Source organism: Erinaceus europaeus, chromosome 11 (genome assembly GCF_950295315.1).
Source record: "Erinaceus europaeus chromosome 11, mEriEur2.1, whole genome shotgun sequence".
NCBI classification, from domain to species: Eukaryota; Metazoa; Chordata; class Mammalia; order Eulipotyphla; family Erinaceidae; genus Erinaceus; species Erinaceus europaeus.
In genome coordinates this window covers 68,772,521-68,785,942 of record NC_080172.1, presented here as the reverse complement: position 1 = coordinate 68,785,942, position 13,422 = coordinate 68,772,521, and the positions used below count along the sequence as shown (strand labels likewise).

At 41.2% G+C, this 13,422-nt stretch overlaps 1 protein-coding gene and 1 long non-coding RNA gene across 2 annotated transcripts in view; both read right to left on the bottom strand.

Moving 5' to 3' along the window:
* The window catches only part of LOC132541405 (uncharacterized), a 101,315-nt gene that overhangs the window by 26,339 nt on the left and 61,554 nt on the right, over positions 1-13,422 (bottom strand). The window lies entirely within an intron of this gene.
* The window catches only part of AKNAD1 (AKNA domain containing 1), a 62,647-nt gene continuing 55,809 nt past the window's right edge, over positions 6,585-13,422 (bottom strand). The window contains exons 11-14 of the mRNA XM_060201967.1: positions 12,489-12,596; positions 11,213-11,294; positions 7,574-7,703; positions 6,585-6,797 (exon numbers count right to left, since the gene is read on the bottom strand). Of these exons, the coding sequence (XP_060057950.1) occupies positions 6,666-6,797; positions 7,574-7,703; positions 11,213-11,294; positions 12,489-12,596 (452 nt within the window). The 3' untranslated portion in view covers positions 6,585-6,665. The remainder of the gene's footprint in view (positions 6,798-7,573; positions 7,704-11,212; positions 11,295-12,488; positions 12,597-13,422) is intronic.

Below are 13,422 nucleotides of genomic sequence, written 5' to 3'. Positions count from 1 at the left end.
ATACTCCCAGAGGGTTAAAGAATAGGAAAGCTATCAGGGGAGGGGATGGGATACAGAGCTCTGGTGGTGGAAGTTGTGTGAAGTTGTACCCCTCTTATCCTATGGTTTAGTCAATGTTTCCTTTTCATAAATAAAAAAAATTTTCAAGATATAAACAGGACAAAATGTTTAATAAACAGGAAGCAGAAATAGAGCAAGTGAGAATAAGTATTTTAGGGTGGTAAGAATCTAGGAAGTCTATCTTATTTATGTTCCAGGGGTCACTGACTTTAGCAATTTTGCTTGAGCTTGATAGTTAACATGGAGATAGACTAAGAATATTGTCTGGCAAGATGTAGTCAGAGTTGAGAATAGAAATAGGACGCTGGGTTAGGGCAGAAAATAGCTCCCAAACTTGAAGACAATATATAAATACAGTTAACTACCACATTAATCTGATTCAAGACCCATATAGATATAGATATAGATAGATATATAGATTCATATATAGATATATAGATTCATATATAGATATATATTCATATTTATCACAAGAACCTATATAACCTCTGAAGAACAGAAAGAGAAACTCAAAGCAGAATCTGACTGAGTTTGGAGTATGGCACCAAAGTAAAAATCTCTAGGTGAAGGGTGAGGGTAGATATTCAACTTCCCCGGGGAAGTTGAATAAGTTGGTAGGGTGGCAGGCAGAGAGGGGCACAGACCTTTGAGGGTAGGAAAGGTGTTAATACACACTCCTGTTAACTTATAGTCTCACAAATCATTGTTATTTCTCAACTTCTGTTTATGAGTGGGATCATCCCATACTCGTCTTTCTCTTTCTGACTTACCTCACTTAACATGATTCCTTCTAGCTCCATCCAAGATGGGTCAAGAGAAGATAAGTTTATTGTTCTTGATAGCGGCATAGACCACAGCTTTCTCAGCCATTCATCTGTTGTTGAACACCTGGTTTGCTTCCAGGTTTTAGCTATTATGAATTGTGCTGCTATGAACATAGGTGTGCACGAATCTTTTTAGTTGGGTGTTAGGAAGTCCTTGGGATATAGCCCTAGGAAAGAAATTACTGGGTCATATGGGAGATCTACTTCTAGCCTTGTGAGGGTTCTCCAGACTGCTCTCCACAGAAGTTGAACCAATTGACATTCCCGCCATCAGACCAATTTACATTCCCACATAGATCTTTGTCCTCCCAGCCTCTCCAGCATTTGTTGCTGCTGTCATTATTGATGTATGACATTCTCACAGGGGGGAGGTGGTATCTCAATGTTGTCTTTATTTGCATTTCTCTGACAGTAAGTAATAACCTGGAGCAATTTTTCATATGTTTGTTAGCCTTTTGGATCTCTTCTGTAGTAAATGTTGTGTTCATATCCTCTGCCCATTTTTGGATGGGGTAATTTGCTTTTTTTGCTGCTAAGTTTGCTGAGCTCTTTATATATTTTGGTTATTAGTCTGTTTTGATGTATGGCATATGAAGATCTCCATTCTGTGAGGGGTCTCTTTATTTGGGTGATGGCTTCTTATGCTCTGCAGAAGCTTTTCAATTTGATGTAGTCCCAATGATTTGTTTTTGTTTTAGTCTTCCTTGAAATTGGGTTTGTATCATCAAAGATGTCCTTGAGGCTTAGGTGGGAAAGTGTTCCACCAGTATTTTCCTCTAAGTACTTGATAATTTCTGGTTGAACATCCAGGTCCTTGATCTATTTGGAACTGACTTGTTTCTGGTGAGATAAAGTGGTTCAGTTTCATTCTTCTGCATGTTTCAACCCAGCACCATTTATTGAAGAGAGCCTCCTTCCTCCATTTAATAGTTTGGGCCCCCTTTATCACAAATTAGATGTCCATAGGTGTGGGGGGTTAGTTCTGGACTTTCTGTTCCACTGGTCTGTGTACATATTTTTGTTCCAGTACCAGGTTATTTTGATGATGATGGCCATATAATATAGTTTGAGATCTGGGAGTGTGATGCCTCCATTTCTGTTTCTTTTCCTCAAGATTGTTTTGGCAGTTCTAGGTGTTTCCTGGTTCCTGATAAATGACTGTAATTTTTGTTCTATTCTCTTAAACTTGGTGGGACTTTGATGAGTATTGCATTAAAGTAAGGACTACAAAAGCTGAATAAGGGCAAGAGACTGCCATACTCTAATGATGACTGTTTAGTCACTACCAGGCCACCCCATCACCTGGGGCCCTAGTCAGGGAGTCCTGGGATTCCCACATGATGGGGGACATGATGGGCCTAGACTTCCAACAGATCCCTCTCTCCACTGTCACTGGTCATCTCTATCAGGAACAACACAATTTATCCCTTTGTGGGCCCTGTAAGACTTTGCCCTCTGGGAGTCAGTCAATAGCACAGCGGGTTAAGCACACGTGGCGCAAAGCTCAAGGACCGGTTAGGATCCCAGTTTGAGCTTCTGGCTCCCCACCTGCAGGGGAGTCACTTCACAGGTGGTGAAGCAGGTCTGCAGGCATCTCTCTGTATCTCTTCCTCTCTATCTCCCCCTTCTCTCTCAATTTCTCTCTGTCTCTATCCAATAACAAATAATAATAATTTAAAAAAGACTTTGCCCTCAATGTGCATCAACAATGGTAGGGACTGTTCCATTCTCCGAAGGGAGGTTGGATAACAAACATACTCTACCTGAGGAAGATGGGTCCTGATATTAGTGCAGTCTAGAATGTTCCTAGCCGTGACCACAGAATGTGAGTTCAGACCTACAGGGATACAGAGGTTACATAGGCTCCTGTGCTGAATATGGGCCCCAGATCAGATCAAATCAATGGGGTTTATAGTCAACAATATTTATGTAATTTTCCCATATTTGGGAGCTACTCTCTTCCCTGATCCAGCTTTCTAGTCCTTTTTCCATCTATGGCACCATCTCCCCAGACAATAACCTGGGTCCACCTACATATTAGCTGTCAGACTTAGGCAAAAACTAGTAAAGTCATGGGTCCCTTGGGCCATGGGCCAAATAGACCTACTAGCGTTTTCCAAAACAGAGACCCCAAATCTTCATCTGCAATATTCTTGCCTTTAGGTTCATCATTAGTCAACAATTTGTTCTGCTTTATATGTTAACTCTTTTTCAGCCACCAGGTTCCAGATGGTACCATGATGCCAACCTGACTTCCCTGGGCAGATGACCTCACCAATGTGTCCTGGAGCCCTGCCTACCCAGATCCTTGCCCCACTAGGGAAAAAGAGAGGGGGGGAGGAAGACTGGGAGTATGGATTGACCTGCCAATGCCCATGTTCAGTGGTAAAGCAATTACAGAAGCCAGACCTTCCACCTTCTGCACCCCATAATTAATGGTCCTGGGTCCATACCCCCAGAGGGATAAAGAATAAGAAAGCTATCAGAAGAGGGGATGGGATATGGAATTCTTGTAGTGGGAATTTTATGGAGTTGTACCCCTCTTATCCTATGGTCTTGTCAATATTTTTCTTTTTTTAATATTTTTTATTTATTAATGAGAAAGGAGGAGAGAGAAAGAACCAGACATCACTCTGGTACATGTGCTGCCAAGGATTGAACTCAAGACCTCTTACTTGAGAGTCCAATGCTTTATCCACTGCGCCACCTCCTGGACCACTCTTGTCAATATCTCCACTTTATAAATAAAAAAAATTAAAATAATACTGCCATCAAAAGCAGGGGAGGTTTGTTATTTTGTTTGTTTTTGGTTTTTTGCTTCCAGGGTTATCACTGGGGCTCAGTGCCCACCACGAACTCACTGTTCCTGGAGGTTATTTTTTCCCTTTTGTTGCCCTTGTTGTTTATCATTGTTGTTAGTGGTGTCGTTGTTGTTGGATAGGACAGAGAGAAATTGAGAGAGGAGGGGAAGACAGAATGGGAGAAAGACAGACACCTGCAGACCTGCTTCACTGCCTGTGAAGCGATGCCCCTGCAGGTGAGGAGCCGGAAGCTCGAACTGGGATCCTTGAGCCTGTCCTTGCATTTCCCACCATGTGCACCTAACCCGCTATGCTACCACCCAGCCCCTGAACATTTGTTTTGAAACTCCTTTCTACCCTGGAAGCCATGAGTTGCTCATGAACTTTAGAAAAAAAAAATTTTTTTTCCCTCCAGGGTTATCGCTGGGGCTTGGTACCAACAGTATGAGTCCACTGCTCCTGGTGGCCATTTTTTCCATTTTGTTGGATAAGACAGAAATTAGGAGAGGAATGGGAGACAGAGAGGGAGAGAGAAAGACCTGCTTTGAAGTTTGTGAAGCATCCCCCCTGCTGGTGGAGAGTAGGGGCTCGAACCTAGATCCTTGTGGGGCTCCTTGTGCTTAATACTATGTGTGCTTAATCAGGTGCACCATGGCCTGGCCCCCCTGTATATCCCTTTTCCATAGAATAGAACATAGCTTTTATTAGATGCCTATGAGTGTTGAACCCCCTCCCTCCCGAAAAAAGTTCAAAGCTAGTATGTCCACTGAACATCCCAGATTCAATTCCCAGCACCACCATAGGTCAGCTAAGAAGTGCTCTGGTGCTCTGCCCCACTGGGGAAAGAGAGAGAGAGACAGGCTGGGAGTATGGATCAACCTGTCAATGCCCATGTTCAGCAGGGAAGCAATTACAGAAGCCAGACCTTCCACCTTCTGCACCCTGGGTCCATACTCCCAGAGGGATAAGGAATAGGAAACCTATCAGGGGAGGGGATGGAATATGGAGTTCTGGTGGTGGGAATTGTATGGAATTATATCCCTCTTATCCAATGGTCTTGTCAGTGTTTCCATTTTATAAATAAAACCTTTTAAAAAATAAGAATAAAAAAGAATTATCAAAAAAAAAAAAGAAAGAAAGAGAAAGTGAATAAAGGGTCCAGAGGTAACGCACCAGATTAATCGCAAATAGTAGGAAGTGCAAGGACCCGATAAAGGGTCCTGGTTCAAGCCCCTGCTCCCCACCTGCAAGGGGGTCGCTTCACAAGCAGTGAAGCAGGTATGTGGGTGTATAAAGGAAAAAAAAGTGTTTTGGTAAAACAAATAAATACATAACTAAATAAATGTGATTTTTAAAAACAACAATTCTTCCCCCCATAAAAATAAATAAATAAATACCAATGAACCTCATAAGAACACTTCAACCTAGCCACAAAAGTATACTTTTAAGTTTAGAGACAGACAGTAATGCTTGACATACAAAATAGATTATCAAGCTTTGATTAAATTTAGATATGTGATGAATCAAGAATCCTCCTTGCATATACACAGTTTAAGTATTTTTTTTTCCTCTTAAAAATTCTATCAGGAGTCAGGCGGTAGTGCAGCGGGTTAAGCGCACGTGGCACAAAGCACAAGAATTGGCATAAGGATCCCAGTTCCAGTCCCCGGCTCCCCACCTGCTGTGGAGTTGCTTCACAGGTGGTGAAGTAGGTCTGCAGGTGTCTATCTTTCTCTCCCCCTCTGTCTTCCCCTCCTCTCTCCATTTCTCTTTGTCCTATCCAACAATAATGACAGCAATAAAAACAATAATAATAACTACAACAACCATAAAACAACTAGGGCACAAAAGAGGAAAAAAATAGCCTCCAGGAGCTTTGGATTCATGGTGCAGGCACCGAGCCCCAGAAATAATCCTGGAGGAGAAAAAAACAAAAACAAAAAAAAAATTCTATCAGTCTCAACTATCTTTCTTATAGTGTCCCACAGATTAAAGTAAATTTAGCCACAGGTCAAGCTGGTCTCTGCATTATTTCTTCCAAGACACCTTAAGCCAATTTTTAAATCCAAAGTTAAAAATAGCCCATTCTGTAACCAGCTAGATGAATAGCAGCTACTAATGTCACCATAAAAAATTTCAAAGTTGAAATGGATTTAACTCTCTCCATATCAATACACAAAGTTCTAGTGGATAGAGTGCTATTTTTCAGAAACTCCAAATGAATGCTATTACAAGGACTTAGAAAAAAAAAAACAGTAATTTGCTGCTTTGTTATTTATAAATCAATCGTAAAGGAACAAGTCAAAATTTTATTCTAACATTCTGCATGAGATGCTGTAAATTTACTTACTCCCTAAGTTGCCTTCACATTTGTCCCAAATAGATTTTTGTTTGTTTAACTTTTTAAAAATTTATTGAATAGAGACAGACAGAATTGAGAGGGAAGAGGGGAGAGAGAGAACTCCAGCTCTGTTTCACCCCTCAAGAAGCTCTCCCCCTACAGGTGGGCTTGAACCCAGGTTCTTGCACATTGTAGCATGTGCACTCAACCAGGTGTGCCACCACAGCTCTACCCCCAGATAGCTTTTTAACCTAGGAGTATTCATTCTTGTATATTTATGATTTCAATAAGTCTTTAAACAAGTAGTAGAAGCACATCATGGGAATTTTATATAGGACAGAAATCAAGTAAGAGCACTTTTAGTTTTGCCTTAGTATGAGTTATGAATAACACCTATTTTTAAATAATTATTTCTTGGTTGGTTTTTACTTTTTAAGAATCATTAATTTTTTTTCTCACTCAAGCATTTTTATCCCCCATCTCTTTCTTCTTTTCCTAATGCCGTATCCCTTATTTCTTACAATTTTGGTGTTTTCTCTAGAAAGTTACCTTCGTGAATTGTGCACTAAGTAAGTACTTTTATGGTGGAAAGAAAAAGTTCTTTGCTTTTTTCTTTCAAATTCTTGTCCACCAGTCAAACTAATGCCTTAGTCTATTTCTCCATCTTTTTACTTTGGCAAGATCTTCTGCTATAGCTTTAATCATTTGTTCAGTAGTTTCTTTCAAAATGGTTGTTGTCCTTAGGGCATAGTCCAAAGATGTGTTTAAAGTCTGCAGAGGGGGGAAAAAAATCACACATTTTAATTACTTAAATTTACTATGTCTGTTAATTCACTTCTCTCACTATAAAGCATTTCTAGATGGAATTTTGGAGTACTCTGTTTTTCCACCCAGTCTTTTTCTGTGTTTCAGTTCATTTCCTAGGAAACCAGTCTGTGGTGGAATTTATTTTCTAGGGAAAAGGAATAGAAAAAAAAAAAAAAGACAAACGTGTGACTGATGAGCATGAGTCAGACGGTGAGGTCAGCAACCTGCTGGGGTGTTGACCTGCTGCAAAGAGACAACTGCAAGAGAGAAGAGAGAAAGAAGCAAAGCCTTAGGGTGACTTTAAGGAGTTTTAGAGACCCTTAGCACTGGGAAGGCACACAGGGAAACAGTGCCTGTGGGAGCATTTGGAATTGGCCTGGACATAGAGTTACCAGTGTGAAAATAGGAAACTGCTGGCAGCTCTAGCCCCACCTACTGGAACAGACCCATTGAATAGAGACAGAGAGCAGCAACAGGGACCTTCAAGCCTGAGCCAGGGGAGTCCTGTAACTGAGCCACCACCCACCAAACACTTTCTCCGGAAATTTCCCTTGGAATCAACTGAGGAATAATGTAAACCATCTGGCTGCTCAGACTTTATGTTAGTGCTGAGCACAGTTGTTTTTTAGGAAAGTAATCTCTGATGCTCCCACACTGTAATAATTTAAAAGCCATCAGTGTTGTGGTCATCAAGAGCAGACTTGGAAGTTAGAAAATTTCTAGGATTTTTTTTGGCTCACATCAGATTCCATTCTTTTAGTGCTGCTAGCGTTGCATAAGGGCTTGCTTCCAGAAATCTTGCAGGAGTGGAAATGAGGTGAGGGTGTAGCAAGGTCTGCACTGTAGGTCACAAAAGGCTTATGAATTTTCCTGGAAGACAAAAGCACATTTGAGACTTGTGTGTTAAGTGCCATACTCAGTCCTGTGACTTTAGGGTGGTGTGAGGAATGTGCACATCCTCTGTCTTATGTCGCTCTTAGTCCCGCTGTTACTGTGCCTATTGGTTTATCTCCTTTTCTTTTTTTTTTAAGTTTTATTTTTTAAGATTCTTTTTATCTTTATTTATTATTGGGTAGAGACAGGGAGAAACTGAGGGGGTAGGAGAGATAGAGAGAGAAAGACAGACACCTACAGCCCTGCTTCACCACTTGTGAAGCTTTCCCCCTGCAGATGGGGACAAGGGGCTTGAACCTGGGTCCTTGGGCATTGTGTGTAATGTATGCAGTTAACCAGCTGTACCTGGTTAACTGTTAATCACCTGGCCCCCAATTTATCTCCTTTTCCATTACCACAGAAAGAGCTAAGATTCAAATGAGATTTTATTTTTTTTATTTTATTTCAGTTTTCATTCTTCTGAGGCTTCTGCCCTGCATATTTATGAAATAAATAGAAAACTCCCAATTGCAGGTACCTTGAATTGCCTTCATTCTAGTAGCAATGAGTCTACCACTGCAAAGAAGGCAGAAGCAGTAAAAAGGCAGTGCCTCTCTCAGTAAAAACCTCCCCTACTACATTAAAACTATGATTCTGCAGGCTAGGAATATAACATAATGGTTATGCAAAAGGACTTTCATTCCTGAAGCACCAAAGGTCCCATCCAGCACCATCATAAGTAGAGCTAAGCAGTGCTCTAGGAAACAAAACTATGAGTCTCTCTCTCTCTCTCTCTCTCTCTCTCAGCCTATCTCTTAGTCATGATAGTCCTAACTCTGCAAATAAGGGCCACTATGTACATTAGGTTGATCAGGTTGTACACTGCACAGTTCTAGGTGGTTTCATTCATAAAATCTATGTGACTGGAGTTATGTTAGCCCAGTCATGAGTTGTAGCCCTCTAAGGGATATTATGAGGAGATGTTTGCCTGGTGACAGGTCTGACATGGAGCCATTCTCTCATTCCTCCCAGGTTGAGATCCCTCCTGTTAAGAATTACTTCTTCAGGGGGGTTGGGGCAGGCTGTGCTGCAGGTTAAGTGCACATGGTGCAAAGCTCAAGGGCCGGCATAAGGATCTAGGTTAGAGCCCTCAGCTCCCCACCTGCAGGGGAGTCGCTTCACAAGCAGTGAAGCGGGTCTGCAGGTGTCTATCTTTCTGTCCTCCTCTCTGTCTTCCCCTCCTCTCTCCATTTCTGTCTGTCTTATATAACAACAATAACAGCTACACAAGGGCAACAAGATGGAGAAAAATGGCCTCCAGGAGCAGTGATTCGTAGTGCAGGCACCCAGCCCCAACAATAACCCTGGAGGGAAAGAAAGAAAGAAAGAAAGAAAGAAAGAGAGAGAGAGAGAGAGAGAGAGAGAGAGAGAGAGAGAAAGAAAGAAAGAAAGAAAGAAAGAAAGAAAGAAAGAAAGAAAGAAAGAAAGAGAATTACTTCTTTGGTACAGACAGTGTTTGTGAACAATATCATCTCTAGAAACTGATTTTAAATGCTTCTGAACTTAAAGCCTCCCTTCATCCTTCTCCCCCTAGCACCTTAACATCAAGTGATTCTGAAGGTTAGTCTATTGCACTGTCGTATTCTTCAACTGACAGAAGTGATTCAACATCAGGGGTCTTTAACTATAAACTATTTTATGTATTTTGGATACAGATAAATTGAGAGGGAAGGAGGGTAAGAGAGGGAGCGAGAAAGTATACCTGCAGCACTGCTTCACTACTTGTGAAGCTTCCCCCCAATCCCCTTGCAGATGAGGATCCTGAACTATATAAAACTAGACAGAGCATGACAATGGGGTACAGTAGGGAGAGGAGGCGTTTCAGTCCTCTACGTGCTCACAGTCAACCAGTCATCACTGTCAAGAGTAAGAATAATCCATCGTTTGCTTGAGTGATTCATCATTTGCTTGAGTTTTGAGCCTAATATGCATTGGTTAATTCCTTAATAGGTTTAGCACTGTCACCATTACCATTTACTATTTCCATTACGGAAAAATATAATAGGGAAAAATAGGAACAGAGGTCAAGTACTTGCCCAGAGACAAAGAGCCAAGATGTGAACCCAAAAGTCCCTAGAAACCACATTCTCCACCCCCCACCCCCCTTAGAGACAGGAAGGTAGAGAAACAATGAAAGTGGTCACAGCACTGAAGCTTCCTTTCAGTGCAGTGGGGATAGGACTTGAACCTGGGTTGCACATATGGTAAAGCAGCACAATATCCAAGTGAGCTGGGGTTTTTATTTTTAATTTATTTTTATTATATTTATTTATTGGACAGAGACAGCCATAAATCGAGATGGAAGGGGAAGATAGAGAGGGAGAGAGACAGAGAGACACCTGAAGCACTGCTTCACCACTCATGAACCTGCATGTAGGGACCAGGAACTTGAACCTGGGTCCTTGCGCAGTGTAACATTCACTCAACCAGGTGTGGCAGCAGCCATCCCTGTGAGGGTTTGTTTGTTTGTTGGTTTGTTTTTTTTTTAACTGGTCCTACAGACCACATTCTTAAACATTATAACAGTGGAAGGTATTGTGATCAGGATGAATGTGACTGCAGAGCTTAAACTCTTGCCTACTCTATTGTTGATTCTGTCTTATTTTAGCTTGTGAATATTGGACTTTGCTCTTTCCATCTCCATGATCTTCTATCGTCTCATCTAGAGCATTGTATTAATCTCATATTTGGCATCTATGCTCCGACCTTTGACTTATATCCAGTCCCTCTCCTTCTAGATCATTCCTAGAGTGATTCTGTAAAACTCTAATGTATGTATATATATATATATATATATATATATATATATGTATATGTATATGTATGTATATACATGTACATACACATATATGCATGCCCTGGTTAATTTTTTATTGGCTTCCTATTATTCATAAGACTCTGAGCTCCTTCCTGTCTCTGACAAGTCACTTCAGAGTTTGACACTGCCCATCCCACCATCTTCCTCACCAGCACCATCTTTCCCACTGCCACTTCCTCTTTTAGACTCCAGCCACTCTTCCTGAATTTACCAAGGTCCTTTCCACCCTAGAGAGTACTCTTAGACTAGAATATTCTTCACCTGTACACCATGTTCCCCTGCTCGATCACCCATACTTATCCTTTGGAGCTTAATATTCTATGTGCTTCTTCCCTGGCACTTAGAAAGACCATCTGACTGCCAAAAAGAATAAACTCCATGAAGGCAGGAACAATAGTTTACTTTGTCATTATCCTCAGTGCCTAGCACAACACCCTATGGTTGATACTTAAATATTTGTTGATTGAGTCAATGAACGGTTGAAATATTAGTAGGACTTAAGTTTGAATCCTGGCTCTACTAGTGAGCTAAGTGATCTTTAATAGGTAATTTAATGTTCCAAGCATACTGTATGTACCAACCAATGGGTAGCCATTTTTGTCATCATTAATAATAAAATAATACTTACTCTCCTGATAGGGGCTCATATTTATCTTGAGAGAATTTTGAATTTGTTCTCTGGGAATAGCTCCCTTTAGGTTCTGGACAAGCTGAAAAATATTATCTGTGATTAATTCAGATAATCAAAAGTAATCTTTAAATGGTTGTGTGCATATCATTTCCTGAAAATTTCCATATGAAGAAACCATTTCATAAATATTAATGTGAAAGTTAGTTGGCATGGGAAAAAAAAAATTTCTACCAAGTATTCAGAATACAGAAAAAGAAATTTTTTTTTTAATATTTATTTTATTTATTCCCTTTTGTTGCCCTTGTTGTTTTATTGTTGTAGCTATTATTGTTGTTGTCGTTGTTGGATAGGACAGAGAGACATGGAGAGAGGAGGGGAAGACAGAGAGGAGGAGAGAAAGATAGACACCTGCAGACCTGCTTCACCGCCTGTGAAGCGACTCCCCTGCAGGTGGGGAGCCGGGGTTCGAACCGGGGTCCTTATGCCGGTCCTTGTGCTTTGCGCCACCTGCGCTTAACCCGCTGCGCTACAGCCCGACTCCCACAGAAAAAGAAATTTAACTGTGTGTGTGTGTGTATGTGTTTGTGTGTGTGTGTGTGTGTGTGTGTGTGTGTGTGTGTGTGTGTGTTTGTGTGTGTGTGTGTACACACTCATATATTTCTCAGGGCTGTGGCCTTACACCTATATGATTAGCAAATCATTCATGGGTAGCAAATATTGGTGATTTGTTTTTTAAAAAAAAAATCAGGGAGTCGGGCAGTAGCATAGTGGGTTAAGCGCAGGTGGCGCAAAGCCCAAGGACCGGCATAAGGATCCCGGTTCGAGCCCTGGCTCCCCATCTGCAGGGGAGTCGCTTCACAGGCAGTGAAGTAGGTCTGCAGGTGTCTCTTTCTCTCCCCCCTCTGTCTTCCCCTTCTCTCTCCATTTCTCCCTGTCCTATCTAGCAACAACAATAATAACTACAACAATAAAACCAAAAGGGAATAAATAAATAAATAAATATTTTTTAAAAATTTTTAAATAGCACCTAATTCTGAAAGTTCAGAATTTCAACTTTATCGCTAGAATATCATGTCTTATCCCCAGTCCCTTGCCATCTAGCTGCAGTACTCACCATGGGTTATCAGGTGAGGGTTAGAGATCTGGGAAGCAGACTGAAGGAGGCAGAGGCTCCCCAAATGGAAGTAGTGTCCCTTCCTTATGCTATGGACCTCCCACACCTGGGAGAATGGGGCACTTACAGAGATGAGATCATGCAGGACTAAGTACTTACAAGATGAAGAATTTTTATTTTCATTTAAAAAGCAGAGCTGGCCAAAGGTACTTCTTTTACCATGGTTTAAGTAACTTTCTCCTGGAATATTGTATCTATAATGAAATTCTAAAAGAAGTAAAGATTCAAAGTACATCTCATGGCCTGGAAACAATAGCTGTCACCTCTCATGACATTTCCTCCCCTCCCCACCCACCCATCAGAAGTTCCATAGCCATAACTTGCTATTCAAATTGGAAGGTTTAATTTTTAAGGAAGGACACAACCTTTATAAGGTAAAAGAAGCTCACCCAGGGGGAGGTACTTATTACTACTGAAAGTTGAAGGTGGGGTGGGGGAGTGACCAGAAGTGTTGCAAATGTCAATGTCTGCTTGCATGCAACTTCCTAGACGGAGAATGACTGAGTGATACAGGGAAAGACCAACTGCTCAGCAGTGCAATCCCCAGTCCCTTGCTATAGGTCTTGATATTTATAGGATGATGCTATAGGTCTTGATATTTGAGCCTGCTCTCAGTGGCATAGCAAGTGGAGTCAGCACAGCAGGTTTATTGAGACTGTCCATGGATTGGTGCCCAACATATAGAAGATATGTTGCAATAACAGTATCATATAGCACAAGGACAGAACAGCCATAATGTAAAGACCAGTCCAGACCTCCATCCTAAATTTCTGCATAGCTACAAACTACATCTTCTCCAGATCCTTGATTTTTTTCTTTTTTTCTTTTCTTTTTCTTTTTTTGCCCCCATGTTTATTGCTGGGGCTCAGTGCCTGCACTACTAATCCACTATTCCTGGCAGACATTTTCCCCATTGTTGTTGTTATTATTGAAAGAGGAGGGGAAGACAGAAAGGTGGAGAGAAAGATAAACACATGCAGACCTGCTTCACCACTTGTGAAGTAACCCCTCTGCAGGTGGGGAGCTGGGCATC